The following is a 17240-nucleotide window of genomic DNA, read 5'->3' as shown; positions in this document are numbered from 1 at the left end:
GTTACTTGAGAATGCTTGAGAATGGTTGATGTACTAATGCCATAGGTGATGAGGTGGTCTACTGCTGCAGAAATGCTTCATATGTTGATTGGGCAGTTGACCTGGAATGATCTTAAGTTGCTTTCTAACCTTTAGAAATTATGGTTCTATAAGCAATTCTGCCAAATTTTAGCTATATATAATAATCCATTGAAGCTTGCTTTTTCTATAGAAACACTGATTATTGTCTAGTAGATAAAATACTAGTGACCTAGATGATATTAGGGGTTTGAATTTAAATTGGAGTATATGTGTCTTTTTGAGATAGGTGTTCATATTTTTACAATAATCTGGTGTATATAACAGGATGGCTTTGGAGTTTGATAAAACTGAGTTTGAGTTCTGATCTCAGTTCTGTCATTATTAGCTATGTGACCACAAGCAATTTACTTAATTTGTCTGGGCTTTGGTTCCTTCATCTGCAAAAAAGTGGGATAATAATGCCTGATTGTGGGATTTGCTATGAGAACTAAGAAAAGACAGCACGTCCTTGATTTGAAGAACACAGTAGCCCCTCCATAAATACGCTTTCTCCTTTCCTTTCCCTGTAGAACTCTGTTACTTTGTTCATGTGTTCATTTATGTGTGTCTCATCTTTTTTTTTTTTTTTTTTACATTCTGTTCATAGACCTCAAACCCCAGGCTTAAAATGAGAATGACTCTTATTTGCTAACTATGAAGCAACAGTTTTCAGATAGTTTTTTGGGATCTTTCTAACCTAAAATTCTTTAAATGTTGGAAATTTATGTGGGTGATAACTGTATTTAAATAAATTGCATCTTACGTATATATTTTATTTTGTTTTGTTTTTGTTTTTATATGTGTGTGGGGGGGAAGTTAAGTTTATTTGTATTTATTTTGAGAGAGAGAGGGAGAGAGAGAGAGAGAGCACAAGCCAGGGAGGGGCAGAGAAAGAGGGAGAGAGAAAATCCCAAGCAGATCCCATGCTATTAGCATGAAGCCCGATACGGGGCTCAATCTCACAAACTGTGAGAATATGACTAGAACTTCACCAACTGAGCCACCCAAGCACCCCTTTTTTTTTTGTTTTTTAAAGCAAAGTTAAGTTTATTTTTTCCTGTGATAAGGACAATCATACACTGACAGATTCTTAGCATCTCAGTGTGGGGAAGGTAAGGACAGGATATTTATGACATTTTGGGATATGGTTTGAGACCCATCTTTTGATGCAGGGGGCTTTTCCTATATATTTTTATATGACAGTGTCATCTGAAAATTCCTTTACTGTTAGGCGAATCATGGAACTTCTCACACGGGACTGGAATCTCTCAAAGAAACTCAGGATCCCTGCAATAAGTCGTCTTCAGAAGATGCACAATGTCGACATTGTTCTTCAAATTCTTAGATCACGAGGAATTCAATTAAATGATGAACATGGTAAAAATTGAGTAAAGATAAAAATTTTTCTTCTCACCAAAAATTGATATATACATAGATTGTGCTAACAAACTGATTTCATTTACAGGAAATGCAATCCTATCTAAGGATATTGTGGATAGGCACAGAGAAAAAACTCTTGCGTTACTTTGGAAAATAGCATTTGCTTTTCAGGTATTGTACATTTTGTAAATTTTGCACTTTTTGTCAATTTTCAGTACTGATTTATAGAAGCATTTTGCATCAGATGAGGACTAGCAAAATTACTAGGCTTTATTCTGTCCCAGGAACTGTGGTAATTGCTTTATATATATTCCAATTTAATCTTCACAACACCCGTGTAAGGTAGGTGTTGTCATTACTTCATAGGTAAGAAAACTAAAGCTAAAAGTTACCTTATCGATAGGAAGCAGAGACGAGACTAGAACCCAGGATCGTGTGGTCCCAAATCTTCTGCATGATTCACGTGACACACATTAACCACTATGCATTCCACTGCTTCATAAACTATGTTTACCTTAAGGAAAAAGACTAACTTTTGTGGGTTACAAATGACACATGAAAAACATAAAGAGACTTATCTTTTTTTGTGTGTTTCAGGTGGATATTTCCCTTAATTTAGACCAGTTGAAAGAAGAAATTGACTTTTTAAAACATACACAGAGTCTGAAGAAAACAACGTCTGCACTGTCATGCCATTCTGATGCTATTATCAATAAGGAAAAAGACAAAAGGAATAGTGGTTCCTTTGAACGATATAGTGAGAGCATAAAGCTGTTGATGGATTGGGTAAATGCTGTTTGTGCTTTCTATAATAAAAAGGTAAGTTTCTTTGTTTTGTTTTGTTTTGTTTTGTTTTGTTTTACTTCAGTGTCTTTAAATACATTTTGGTTAAAGTCAGACTTCAATTCCTAAAATATTTCATTGCATTTCTTAAATAATTTAGTTTATATATGAGCAAACTTGTCCTCAAATGAGTGAGGATATTTTCACTTACTGTATTTAATCTGTCACCAATTGTGTAATGCACGATTACTAAGAAAAATTGTTCTAGTCAGGAGTTTTAATAGGAGACACTTGTATAAAACTGGGACACCTAAGGATCACACCCTTTTTATAAAGGTAAATTCAAATAAACCCCTCATGCAGGAAGGATCAATAGAGAACCTGACCGCTGGGTACAAGGAGGAGGAAAAAATCTAAGTTGAGTGTTTTATTAGACTGATACTATATTTCTGTGTGAACTATACCTTTAATTGTAAATATGTAAAAATGAATAAAATATCTGGTAGGGAATATGAAGTCAGAAAAATGATACAGAATACATGTAACTAAATATAGTAAAGTATTATACCTTGAACGACTCTGGTTATAGAAAAAAAGTCAGATAGATGGATCATCTTCTACGTTTTAACTAAATATTAGAGAGCCACTAAAGATTAGCGGGGAGTGTGTTCCAAACCTTTCTCTTAACTTCTGGTGTTGCTGGCAATCCTTGGCATTCCTTCACTTCCAGATACATTATTCCAATCTCCACCTCTGTTCTCACATAGCATCTTCCTGTGTCTGCCTCTGTGTCTCTCTCCATATAAGGATACCAGACATACTGATACTGAGAACCCACACTACTGCAGTATGACCTCATCTCAACAAATTAAATCTGCAATGAGTCTATATCTGAATAATGTGACATTCTCAGGTCCTAGGAAGGACGCGAATTTTTTGAGGGATCCTATTTCTCCCAGCACGATAATCAAAAAATTTTTTTCATGTTTATTTATTTTTGAGAGAGAGACAGAGCATGAACAGGGGAGGGGAAGAGAGAGGGAGGGAGACCCAGACACGAAGCAGGCTTCAGGCTCTGAGCTGTCAGCACAGAGCCCAACTCAGGGCTTGAACTCATGAAATCCGGAGATCATGACCTGAGCCGAAGTTGGACACTCAACCAACCGAGCCACTCAAATTTTGTTTTTGAAATAGAATTTTATAATTGAGAATTTGGCTATAAATATAATATTCTTCTAGGTCCTATTAACCCCTAATGTGATATTCTCAGCTATTGAAAGGAAATATGGACCATAAAACCACTAATAACCTGTGTTACTATATAATCCCAGCTGATTATGCTTCTGGTATTTCCATCAGGTGGAGAATTTTACAGTGTCTTTCTCAGATGGGCGTGTGTTATGTTACCTGATCCATCACTACCATCCTCACTATGTGCCTTTTGATGCTATATGTCAGCGTACTACTCAGACCGTGGAATGCACCCAGACTGGTTCAGTCGTGTTAAATTCATCCTCTGAATCTGATGGAAGTTCTCTGGATTTGTCTCTTAAAGCACTTGATCATGGTTAGTCCCTTTTGGCTGATGAACGTTTCAAGTTTTTTCTTTGCCGTGTGAGATTTTTGACTGGACCTGTCTAATCTCTTTTTTATTTGCATAGTAGAAAACACTTCAGAGCTATACAAAGAACTGCTAGAAAATGAGAAGAAAAATTTTCAGTTGGTCAGGTCTGCAGTTAGAGACCTTGGTGGAATACCTGCTATGATTCATCATTCAGATATGTCCAATACGATTCCTGACGAAAAGGTAAGTAAAAGAAGAGTTTCTAAGAGTCTCAGAAGGTGACAGTAAAAGTTGCACAATCTCTGTTAAACATCTGCTTTCATCTCTTCTGTTGTCTCTTAGGTGGTTATTACCTATTTGTCATTTCTTTGTGCAAGACTTTTGGATCTTTGTAAAGAAACAAGAGCTGCTCGACTTATACAGACAACTTGGAGAAAATACAAACAAAAAACAGACCTAAAACGTCATCAGGTACTACTAAAAAATGAAAACACTGTAATGTGAATTGTACTTCGCAAAATGCCAGTTGGTTGATTCCTGATAGGATTTTTACGTTTTATTGATGTGTGAAACTATGGACATAATTTTAGTAATTGTGTGTGTTTTGAGTTAGGGATGGATATTTCTCCCTAACTCCTGATGTTTGCTTCAGTGGATGTGTCTTCTGGCCGCTTTCCCCAGGTTTGCTCCGGGGGAAGTAGAATAACTTACTTCCTTTGTAGATTTGTAAAAGTAAACTCAGGAGACCTGACTTAGCATTTGCTTCTTCTTGGAATCTAATGTATCTCCAGGGAACAGGAGCTTTCCATGAGGTTTTCATGCTGTGTTCGGGGAGGCTTGGTGCTGGAGTGCCCCTTGGGTCTAGGCGTCTAGTGTCTGGTTTTGCAGTTCAGTTAGCCAGTTCATTCTGTCTGTCATGAAACTGTTTTCCAGTGTTTTCTTTATTAGTTTATTTTTTTTTTAATGTTTATTTATTTTTGAGAGAGAGAGTGGGGGAGAGAGAGAGAGAGAGAGAGAGACATGGAGCATGAGTGGGGGAAGGGCAGACAGAGAGGGAGACACAGAATCTGAAACAGGCTCTCGGCTCTGAGCTGTCAGCACAGAGCCCGATGCGGGGCTTGAACCCACCAACTGTGAGATCATGACCTGAGTCCAAGTCAGATGCTTAACTGACTGAGCCACCCAGGCTCCCCTCTTTATTAGTTTAAAAGTGGTACTTTGGTTTCTGTTGTTTTATTTCTCAAGATATTTAGGACCTGGGCATAGGGATAGGAATGTTACTTATTATTTCCCTTTGTGACCCTAATACTATACAACTTTGTAAACAGAAGTGATTTTTTGAGTTTCGAGAAAAATGTGATTTTTAACCATCTGTTAAGTGGTGTTGATCAAGTTGAACAAACTATTTTAGTCCTTTTTTCTACCTACTCCTTCCACTAATAATACCATATTCACTTATTTGGAAAATCAAACAAAATAAAATGAGCAACCATGCTTGATACATTTATCAGGTATTTCAGAAATACATTCCACCCGATACTGCTCCTCAATTTTGAGTTGCTGTGCATTTAGGATAGAGTCCTTAATAACTCTATAAAAACAGTTACATTTTGGCAACTCTTACACATACCATGTATTTTGTCATAGTTTATCAGACTCAGAAATAACATTAATTGAAATTTGCTTTCACCCTACTCAAACTCTTGGTAGTAACTTTTGGGAGCTAGGCAGTGGCTTATACTCACAAATGGTCTTTTTTGCTGCCGTTATCTTCTTTGTGCCCTCTTTTGCCCTTCATCTTCTCAGGATCTGCCTCCTTGCCCACATATCCCTTCAAGGATAACTTTTGTACTTTTGGAAGCTTGTAGGAGAATTGCTTTAGGAGAGTTTTCAGCGAAGACCCTTTCCTGGCTAGTTCTCAAATTATTTCATTAATTCTGTTTATATGATATTAAATAAGATATTTAAAATCCCAAGAAACAGATATTTATCAGAATTTGTGGGGGGTCGGTGAGTGGCAAATGAAATCTTCCGAGATGATCTTGTTTTAAGAAGCTATAAACTGCAAAGATTTCTTAGCTCTTTGCCGGTGAGATCATTTTTCCTGATTTACTTCTTTGATATCAGTAGTAGAAATTTCCCTATTTTTTAGAGACCACTGCTTTTCTCCTTTCTCAGGTGACCATGCTCCCTCTCTTATACAATGATGCTAACACCCAATTATATCTTTTCATTTGCTATTTGGGACATTAAGCAGTAGGTTCCCTGTATATTCTCATAGAAATATTATAAGTTAATAAACCTATAAATACCAACTTGAGATAGCTGATTTTTCAGGTGTTGTAATTCGTATAAACTATCCATTGAGAATAGAATGGCTCAAGTTCTTGCAGAGACAAGTGAAAATTGACTAATGGCCCAATCACCTAATGAATGAAGCAGGATTGTCCAACGGTCCCCTGACCCGTTCTACCGTTTAGTTCTTCCCGTCAAAGTGTCGGCACAAACTGCAAAGCAAAGTAAATCCCTGTGTTTGGCTCATATGCAAGGTGAAATAAAACAAGCCTGTAACAGGTTGGCTGTTGGCTGTCCAACAGCATAGGATTTAAAATGATGACGTGGTCTAATTTAGAAAACAGTCAGTGACTGCCAGCATTGGAACTTTCACCATCAGTTTGTATAAGTTTTCAAAGTTGCTGATTTCATCACATGTTCACCTCCTTGAATTTGTCTACTTTCCATCTGTAGCTTCCCTAATGTCACATAAAATTGTTCCATTTACTTTGCTTGAGATTGAGATAGCCTTCAAACAGGAAAGTGTCAACTTACCTTAGCCTACTATATCTAAGAATGCCCCTTGCTCTTAGAACTTTTGACTCAAATGCAACTTTTGACTCCATTTTTAAGCTAATAGGAAATTCCTTTTTAAACCCAGATTTTAAAAATTGTGGTGAAGAACACATATCATAAAACTTACCGTCTTAACTTTTTTCAGCGTACAGTTCAATAGTGTTAAGCGTGTTTACATTGCTATGAAACAGAGTTCCAGAATTTAACTTGCACAACTGAAATTGTGTTCATGAAATAACTCCCCGTTTCCCTCTCCCCCAGCCCTGGAAATCATCGTGCTACTTTCTATTTCTATGAAGGGTGACTATTTTAGATGCCTCATATGTGTGAAGTCATGCGATATTTGCCCTTTTGTCAGTGGATCATTTCACCTAGTGTATGTCCTCAAGGTTCATCCATGTTGTAGCTTGTGGAAGAATTTCCTTCATTTTAAAGGCTGCATAGTATTCCGTTGTGTGTATATACCACATTTGGTTTATACATTCACCTTTCACTGGGCATTTGGGTTATTCCCACCTGTGGGTTCTTGTGAATAATGCCTCTGAACATGGGTGTGTCTCTTTGAGACTGTACTTTCAGTATTTTGGAATATGTATCCGGAAGTGGGATTGCTGGGTCATATGGTAGTTTCAGTTTTAAATTTTTTTTGAAGAACTGCCATACTGTTTCATTGCATTTTACAATCCCACCAATAGTGCATGAGGATTCCGACTTCTCCACATCCCTGCCAATACTCGTTAATAGTACAGAGATATCTCATTGTGGTTTTGATTTGCATTTCTCTGATAATTGGTGTTGTTGAGCATCTTTTCATTGGTGTGTTAGCCATTTGTATGTCAGGCTATCGGATATTTCTGTTGTTGAGTTATAGGAATTCTTTATATATTCTAGGTACAAGTACCTTATTACATATATGATTTGCAAATATTTTTTTTTCTCATTCTGTAGATGGTTTTTCTCTCTGTTGATTGTGTCCTTCACAGAAAATAATTTTTTTGTTTGATGTAACCCCATTTGTCTACTCTTTGTTTTTGTTGCTTGTGCTTTTGGTGTCATCCTATAAATCATTGCTAAATCCAATGTTAATCAAATTTTTCTCTATGTTTTCTATAAGTAGTTTTATAGTTTTAGGTCCTGCATTTAGGACTTTAGTCCATTGGGAGTTAATTTATATGGCATAAGAAAAGGGTCTAACTTCTTTCTTTTGTATATGGATATCTAGTTTTTCCAGCATCGTTTACTAAAGAGACTGTTCTTTTCCCATAGATAATTCTTGGTACCCTTGTCAAGAATCATTTATCCACATATATGAGGGTGTATTTGTGGCCATTGGCTATTCTGTGCCATTGGTCTATATGCCTGTCTTTCTGCTAGGACCACACAGTTTGATTATCGTAGCTCTGAAATATGTTTTGAAATTGTGGCAGGGGGGATGCTTTTAATTTGGCTATCTGTAGCCTTAAAGTCCATATGCTTCACATGGGACTTACTGACAGTGATATTAGATGGCTTACTCAGTTTGTTGGACATAATTCCGCAGCCCAGTTTTAGAATTGTCTAGTCTTTTCTCACTCAGAAGTGATCTAATATATGACTCTCACAATTTGTTAGTATTTGTTTCAATCCATTAACTACATTTTGCCTTTCTTAGAGTGGCAGTTTGATCCCTTCCGTAAGTGAATGTGTTCCCATACTGTGCGGTTTCCACTCAACAACTGATTAGGATTAATTAATAACTAGAACCTATAGCTAATATCTGTGTAGAGCCCACCCTTGGATGGTGAGCTGTCCCATTTAGCTAAAAAGAGGTTGTCACACATGCTATAAATTGTTCTTGCCATAAGAGGGAATGACTTCTATTCTAGTTTCCAGTTCAGGTAACTGAAATGATAAATCTAGCCTTGAAGAGTTTGGCAAAGTGATTGCCTAGTTCAAATCCTGGTTATCTTACCAGTGGACTGACAATCTACTTGACTGCTCTGTCTCAGTTTCCTCATAGTCATAAAATTAGTACCTGTTCATCTGCTCTTATAGTTGTGTGAGATTTAGATGAACCATTCATGAAGTGTTTAGAATGGTGCCTAGTGCCTAGTAAGTATTTAACCTATGTTGTTTTTCTTAGTAATGCATTATTAGGAGTCACGGATCTAGAGACATGTAGGGTACCAGCCTATAGTGCTCCCAGGGTAGGTGGCTCCTCTTTGAGCACCTATGCTGTCGGGCATAGGTCCTGATACCACTTCTCATAATCCAATATTCTTATCTTTTGAGTGTCTATGCTGTAAAACCGTTGTAGCCTGTGCTAAAAGTGGTATTTTGCTGCTTCTCTCTTTTTGTTAATTCTTTTGTTCAAGTTGTAACAAAACAATACTATATTCTATTGTAAGGCATTTTGTTTATTTTAGGGTCTCTTCCCCAACACCACCCCCCCCCCCCCCAGTCCACCTCTTTTTAAAAAATCAAACATGAATCTGGGCCATAATCTGATAAACATACCATATTTAAATTGCCTTTACATTTATTATTGACAATCTGTGGTATATCAAACATGTGTATGATCTTTATTTTAGACTTATATTTACTAGGAATTTTTGTTTCATCCTATAAATATATATGCAAATCCACCTATCGGACCATTCATCATTCCCAGAATTATCTTTACTCCAAAGATGAGCCTATCTTAAGTCTGAGGAATGTTTTATTTTCAGGATCAATTTGATTAATATTTAACAAATTATTTTCTTACAAATAATGGTTTAAGGTCTTAAGTAATTAAGTTTTTGATTCATATTTGCTTGTTTTTGTTTTTTGTCTTCTGTTTGTTTTTTTTTTTTTTTTTTAGGAGAGAGACAAAGCTGCAAGAATCATTCAATCAGCTGTAATCAGTTTTCTATCTAAACAACGATTGAAAAAGGAGATTAATGCAGCATTGGCCATTCAGAAACATTGGCGAAGACTCTTAGCACAAAGAAAGTTATTAATGTTAAAAAAGGAAAAACTAGAAAAAGTTCAAAATAAATCAGCATCAGTTATTCAGGTATAGAATCCTGGTATTTTGAATTTAAAAAGTTTTAATGACATTTTTAAGAAAGAAAGTAAAATATAAAGTTTTAAAGTATCTCTTAGGCTTTCGTGTTTTTCTCGTACTTTAACAAATATTTAATACTTTCCTACTACCTACTACTATGATCAGCATAAGGCTCACACAAATCAAAATGCTTCCTTTGTTTTGAAGGAGCGAATAGTCTTAATTCTTTACCCCTTCTGTCTTTGTTTTATATTAGAGGTTTGCAGTCTTCTCCATGGGACATGCTGACCCACTGTACCATTTTACTTTGTATGTCCACAAACTCTACCATGCTCTTTTTTTAATCTTTACTATGAGTCCTGGAAACTTCTTTTGGGATAAATGTGTGCGTTTTCCTCTGTAGCCCACTTAGTTGGTATATAATGAAATATTACTTATAATCTATATATAGAATGCCTATGTTAGTTTCCTGCTTAGAAAAAATTTTTAACATATCTACTTTGCATAATAGACATATTCCATTCCCCATAACTTCGTGTGAGGTTTTGATATTAGATTCTATTTTGATAACATTGGAGAGGTGTACTATTTAAATTTGCCCTATGTAAATGTCATTGAAGCTTCACCCCATAATTTTATATTTTATAAATTCGGAAATTTTTGTGTCTGGCTACTACTGTTGATAAGTGAAGGATTCTGATTTAACAAATTATCTTTTTTGAACCATTTTTAAATGTGAAATATTACCCATAGAAAATTGCACAAAACACAAATGTAGAGCCTGATAGTTTTTCACAAAGTGAATACCCATGTAACCACCACCTAGGTCAAGAAATAGAATATTGTCAGCTTCTCAGAAGCCATTTCTCAGTCCATTAGCTTCCTCACCCCAGCCCAAAGTAACCATTATTCTAATATATGCTAATCATGCCTTTTTTCTACACATCTTCTTTAAACACTATCATTTTGTCTTGCCTGTTTTTTTTTTTTTAATTTTATCTAGATGGGTCCAAACAATGTAAATTCTTTTATTCTACATTATTAAATTTGTGATATTCATTAGTGTTGAGTTTAACTGTGGTTTAACTTTCAGTCTCTAATATTCTGTAATTTACTTATAATATTTTAATTATTTATGCATCTCTTTATAGTAAGAGAAATAATGTGCTGTACACATTATTTCTCATCAGACTGAAGAGTAGAAACAGAACCACAATTGACACATAGTAAAGGAATAAGGCAGTATCTGTTGAAAAATCTTAGAGGGTCCCTAACTCTCCTCACCCATGGGTGGGTGTGCTTGGACCAAGCACAGGTGCATAACAATGGGCAGTGCTAATGGAGACAGAGGTACCTCGCCCCTAAAATGTTTTCCTTATGTGTAAGGAAAATTCATCTGCAGTAGGGAATTCTTCCCCAACCCTCACCCTGACGAAGGAATTAGGGACCGTGGGTAGTATGAGAAGGAAGCAACCTTGGCTATTCAAGAAATAAACAGTTTGTCATTTCTCAGATCTTTTCAGAATACTACTTTTTGACCATGAGTCTATAATTCCAAAATTTGGGAAGAAGTAATTTTATTTTTAATGAGAAAAATGAGAGTGATCTGTCTCACTTGTTTCTCAAATTCCTGTGTTTAAACTATTAGACCTGAACAGGGTCCATCACGTAAACAGTTTCCAATCATTACCAGATAGCTTAGCAGTCTTGATATTAAGGAGAAAATACAAAATCTAAAGGTATATTTATAGGAAATTACTTAGAATCAATAGATAGCAGAATGTCACTATAATTTTATTTTGACTGTTTCTTATATGTTATTCTAATAGAACATAAACTTGCTTATATTTCTTATGTTTCTGAAACACAGATGCAATATAAATACCATTAAGATTGAGATCATGATTTCTGAATTGGCTACAGCTGTGTCAATATAGAAACTACATAACTACAAACATAAACAAAAACAAAAGAGACAAGTAATTTCCAAAAATATATTGTTTTTTTAATTTAACTTGTTTATTTTTAAGCAAAATATTAGGAAAAATACTTGCAGAGGTGTTAAGTATAGAAAGTTATGTCTGTTTTACTTTGTGTCCTTTCTTACATTTCAGAGGTATTGGAGAAGATATTCCACTAGAAAACAGTTTCTGAAATTGAAGTATTATTCAGTCATCCTGCAATCTAGGATAAGAATGATAATAGCAGTTACTTCTTACAAACGATATCGTTGGGCTACAGTTACAATTCAGAGACATTGGCTTGCTTATTTAAGAAGGAAACATGATCAACAGAGATATGAGATGCTAAAATCATCATCTCTTATAATCCAGTCTGTGTTCAGAAGATGGAAGCAACATAAAATGCAATTACAAATAAAAGCTGCAATAATATTGCAAAGAGCTTTTAGAGAATGGCATGTCAGGAAACGAGCTAAAGAAGAAAAATCTGCTGTTGTCATACAGTCATGGTATAGAATGCACAAAGAACTACAGAAATATATTCACCTTAGATCTTGTGTTGTTATCATTCAGACAAGGTTTCGGTGCCTTCAAGCCCAAAAGTCATACAAAAGAAGAAAAGAGGCTATACTGACTATCCAAAAGTTCTACAGAGCACATCTGAAAGGAAAGACTGAGCGCGCCAACTATTTGCAGAAACGGGCTGCAGCCATTCAACTACAGGCTGCTTTCAGAGGGATGAAAGCTCGTAATTTACGCAGACAAATTAGGGCTGCTTGTGTTTTTCAGTCATACTGGAGAATGAGACGAGACAGATTTCGATTTCTAAACCTTAAGAAAATTACTATCAAATTGCAGGCACAAGTAAGAATGCATCAGCAATTACAGAAATATAAGAAGATAAAGAAAGCTGCCCTTATAATTCAGATTCATCTTCGAGCTTCTATTTTAGCCAAGAGGGCTCTAGCATCTTACCAGAAAACCCGTTCTGCTGTCATTGTTCTACAGTCTGCATATAGAGGGATGCAAGCCAGGAGAAAGTTTATTCACATCCTCACATCCATTATAAAAATTCAATCATATTATAGAGCTTATATTTCCAGAAAAAAATTTCTGAGACTGAAACATGCTACAGTAAAGTTACAGTCAATTGTCAAGATGAAACAGACTCATAAACAGTATTTACATCTGAGAGCAGCCACACTATTTATCCAGCAATGGTACCGGTCCATAAAAGTGGCTGCACTAAAGAGAGAAGAATATGTCCAGATGTGGGAATCTTGTGTCAAACTGCAAGCTTTTGTTAGAGGTCACCTCGTTCGAAAGCAGATGAGGTCACAGAGAAAAGCTGCTGTTTCACTACAATCTTATTTCAGAATGAGAAAGATGCGGCAGCACTACCTGGAAATGTATAAAGCAGCTGTTGTCATTCAGAATTACTATCGCGCTTACAAAGCACAGGTCAGTCAGAGGAAGAACTTCCTGCAAGTTAAAAGAGCAGTTACTTGTGTGCAGGCAGCTTACAGAGGTTATAAAGTACGCCAGCTAATCAAACAGCAATCTATAGCTGCTCTTAAAATTCAAACTGCTTTTAGAGGCTATAGTAAAAGGAAGAAATATCAGTATGTGCTTCAGTCTACTATCAAGATTCAGAGATGGTACAGGACATACAGGACTGTTCGTGATGTAAGAATGCAATTTTTAGAGACAAAGGCAGCTGTGATTTCTCTCCAATCTGCTTATCGTGGTTGGAAAGTTCGAACGCAGATCAGAAGGGAACTTCAAGCTGCAGTGAGGATTCAGTCTGCTTTTAGAATGGCCCAAACCCAGAAACGGTTCAGATTGTTCAAAACAGCAGCATTAGTCATCCAGCAACATCTGAGAGCATGGAGCGCGGGAAAGAAGCAACGTATGGAATACACTGAGCTCCGTAACGCAGCACTGATGCTTCAGTCTACGTGGAAGGGAAAAATAGTGAGAAGGCAGATTCGAAAGCAGCACAAATGTGCTGTCATCATACAGTCATACTACAGAATGCATGTGCAGCAAAAGAAGTGGGACATCATGAAAAAAGCTGCTCGTCTGATTCAAATGTATTATAGGGCGTACAGGATTGGAAGGAGACAGCGTCAGTTGTATCTGAAAACCAAAGCGGCCATAGTCATCATACAGTCTGCTTACCGAAGTATGAGAGTAAGAAAAAAAATAAAGGAGTACAACAAAGCGGCAGTCGCTATACAGTCTACATATAGAGCTTACAAAGCCAAAAAAAACTATGCAACCTACAGAGCTTCTGCTGTTCTAATTCAGAGATGGTATCGAAATATCAAAATTGCAAACCGTCAACGTAAGGAATATCTTAATTTAAAGAAGACAGCAGTTAAAATTCAAGCTGTTTTTAGAGGTATTAGAGTGAGAAGACGTATTCAACACATGCACACAGCAGCCACTTTCATTAAAGCCATGTTTAAAATGCATCAAGCAAAAGTAAGATACCACAAAATGAGAACAGCAACTGTCCTCATTCAGGTAAGATACAGAGCATATTGTCAAGGTAAAATTCAGCGTGCAAAGTACCTGACAATTTTGAAAGCTGTTACTGTTCTTCAGGCAAGTTTTAGAGGAGTAAGAGTTAGACAGACTCTCAGGAAGATGCAGAATGCAGCAATACGCATTCAGTCCTGTTACAGAAGATACAGACAGCAAACGTATTTTAATAAGTTAAAGAAGGTAACACAAACAGTACAGCAGAGGTACCGGGCAGTGAAGGAGAGAAACGTACAATTTCAAAGGTATAACAAATTAAGGCATTCCGCCATATGCATTCAGGCTGGTTTTAGGGGGATGAAAGCTAGAAGACATTTAAGAATGATGCATTTAGCTGCAACTCTGATTCAGAGGAGATTTAGAACTCTGAAGATGAGAAGAAGATTTCTGTCTCTCAGGAAAACCGCTCTTTGGGTTCAGAGAAAATACCGTGCAACTGTTTGTGCAAAGCATCACTTACAACAATTCCTGCAGTTACAAAAGGCGGTCATTACACTCCAGTCATCATACAGAGGATGGGTGGTAAGGAAAAAGATGCAAGAGATGCACAGGGCTGCCACTGTCATCCAGGCAGCTTTCAGAATGCACAGAGCACACGTGAGGTACCAGGCCGTGAGACAAGCCTCCGTTGTAATCCAGCAGCGACACCAAGCGAACAGGGCTGCCAAACTGCAGAGACAACGTTATCTCCGACAAAGACATTCTGCCCTGATCCTTCAGGCTGCATTTAGGGGTATGAAAGCGAGAAGGCATTTGAAAATGATGCATTCCTCTGCCGTGCTTATTCAGAGCAGGTTTAGGGGTTTAGTGGTAAGGAAAAGATTTGTTTCCCTCAAAAAAGCTGCTGTTTTTGTGCAGAGGAGATATCGGGCCACCACGTGTGCCAGGCGTCACTTGCATCAATTCTTGAAAGTACAAAAGGCGGTCATTACAATCCAGTCATCTTACCGAAGACTGATGGCAAAGAAGAAGGTTCAGGCGATGCACAGGGCTGCAGCTCTCATCCAGGCCACTTACAGAATGCACAGGACGTATGTTACCTTTCAGGCTTGGAAACATGCCTCAATTCTAATTCAGCAACATTACCGAATATACAGAGCTGCAAAACTGCAAAGAGAAAATTATGTCCGACAAAGACATTCTGCTTTGGTCATTCAGGCTGCATATAAGGGAATGAAAGCAAGACAGCTGTTAAGAGAAAAACACAGAGCTGCTATCGTAATACAAAGCACATATCGAATGTATAGACAGTATCTTTTTTACCGAAAGATTCAGTGGGCCACAGAAGTAATCCAAAAAATATATAGAGCAAAGAAGAGGAAAGCACTTCAACACGATGCACTTAGGAAAGTAGCGGCCTGTGTTCAGGCAGATTTCCAGGACATGATCATAAGGAAACAGATTCAGGAGCAGCATCAGGCCGCCACTGTTCTTCAGAAGCATCTTAAGGCCTCCAAAGTAAGGAAGCATTATCTGCACTTCAGAGCAAAAGTAGTCTTTGTTCAGAGGAGATACAGAGCACTAACTGCAGTGCGTACCCAAGCGGTCATTTGTATACAGTCTTCCTACAGAGGCTTTAAGGTCCGAAAGGATATCCAGCGTATGCACCTGGCTGCCACCCTAATTCAGTCACTCTACCGAATGCATAGGGCCAAACTTGATTATCGGGCAAAGAAAACTGCCGTTGTTCTTATACAGTATTATTATAGGTCATACGTCAGGGTCAAAACGGAAAGAAACAATTTCTTAGCACTACAGAAATCTGTACGAATTATTCAGGCTGCTTTTAGAGGCATGAAAGTTAGACAGAAACTGAAAAACCTATCTGAGGCAAAGATGGCAGCCATTGAGAAGCGATCTGCATTCTGCCGCCACGGAACTGAAACTCCGTATGAAGCTGTGCAAAGCTCAGCACTTAGGATTCAGAAGTGGCATAGAGCTTCTCTAGTTGCTTGTTCACAGGAGGCAGAGTGTCATTCCCAGGGCAGGGCTGCAGTAACGATTCAAAAAGCTTTTTGTAAAACGGCCACAGAAATATTGGAAACACAGAAGCCTGCTGCCCTACGAATTCAGTCCTTCCTTCAGATGGCTGTGTATCGGAGAAGATTTGTCCAGCAGAAAAGAGCTGCTGTAACCCTACAGCAGTATTTCAGGACATGGCAAGCAAGAAAGCAGTTTTTATTGTATAGGAAAGCAGCATCGGTTTTACAAAATCACCACAGAGGCTTTTTGTCTGCAGAACCTCAAAGAGAAGCATATTTACACGTTAGGAGCAGTGTTATCATTATTCAAGCTAGAACAAGAGGATTTATACAGAAACGAAAGTTTCAGAAAATTAAGGATAGCACCATAAAAATCCAGGTACTTGTACATTTAAATGTAACGCTTGCATTCTTTCCTGAACCAATATTTGTTAGATTTATAAAATGAGTTTAAGCAGATCATAAAACATAATACTTAGTTTACATGACCATTTCACTTTTCTTCCAAAATGGAACGTTTTTGAGCGTGGGAAAAGGGAACTAATAATTCAGCTAAGACAGTGCAGAACTAGAATTCCTCTGGACATGATCGCTCTACGCTTGTTGCATTTCAGTGGGTGTTAATTTTGAGAATATAGTTTGATTATAGTTTTACTCTTTTGAGTAAAATTATTTTTTAAGTGAGAAATTTAAGCTAAGGTAAAGTGATATTTGGCCAAGTTTAGGCCAAATGGTATAATTTTATCCCTCTACCAATCTGCTAATAAGACCTACTTAAGCTAGATAGGCCGGTGTAGTTTATTCAGAGCATTTAGCACTTCTGGTTTCCAAAGCAATTTTATATTATTTTTTTCATTCTATTATTATTATTATTATTATTATTACATATAACATATATATACACATTATATTAATATGTATGTATAATATTTATATATTATATATACATTATATTAACATGCATATGTATAATATATTAAATTATACATATATTAAGTTGAGATGTTATGCTCAAGAATGAATTGGAAAGAGCCCACTAAAATATATCCAAGGAACATTCTAGTTGTAGGAGATAACAGGGAGTT

The 17240-nt window shown here is 36.9% G+C and overlaps 1 protein-coding gene across 5 annotated transcripts in view; it reads left to right on the top strand.

Moving 5' to 3' along the window:
* Positions 1–17240, top strand: part of ASPM (assembly factor for spindle microtubules) — a 56100-nt gene that overhangs the window by 22789 nt on the left and 16071 nt on the right. For 3 of the 5 annotated variants that reach the window (XM_060644015.3, XM_060644013.3, XM_060644016.3), the window contains 8 exons: positions 1292–1437; positions 1526–1611; positions 2038–2259; positions 3583–3790; positions 3885–4030; positions 4130–4258; positions 9480–9674; positions 11780–16534. In XM_060644015.3, the coding sequence (XP_060499998.2) occupies positions 1292–1437; positions 1526–1611; positions 2038–2259; positions 3583–3790; positions 3885–4030; positions 4130–4258; positions 9480–9674; positions 11780–16534 (5887 nt within the window). The remainder of the gene's footprint in view (positions 1–1291; positions 1438–1525; positions 1612–2037; positions 2260–3582; positions 3791–3884; positions 4031–4129; positions 4259–9479; positions 9675–11779; positions 16535–17240) is intronic. The other 2 variants (XM_060644014.3, XM_060644018.2) reach the window with 2 other exon arrangements.

Source organism: Panthera onca, chromosome F1 (assembly GCF_046562875.1).
Source record: "Panthera onca isolate mPanOnc1 chromosome F1, mPanOnc1 haplotype 2, whole genome shotgun sequence".
Classification (NCBI taxonomy): Eukaryota; Metazoa; Chordata; class Mammalia; order Carnivora; family Felidae; genus Panthera; species Panthera onca.
This window is presented reverse-complemented; position numbering and strand designations above follow the sequence as displayed.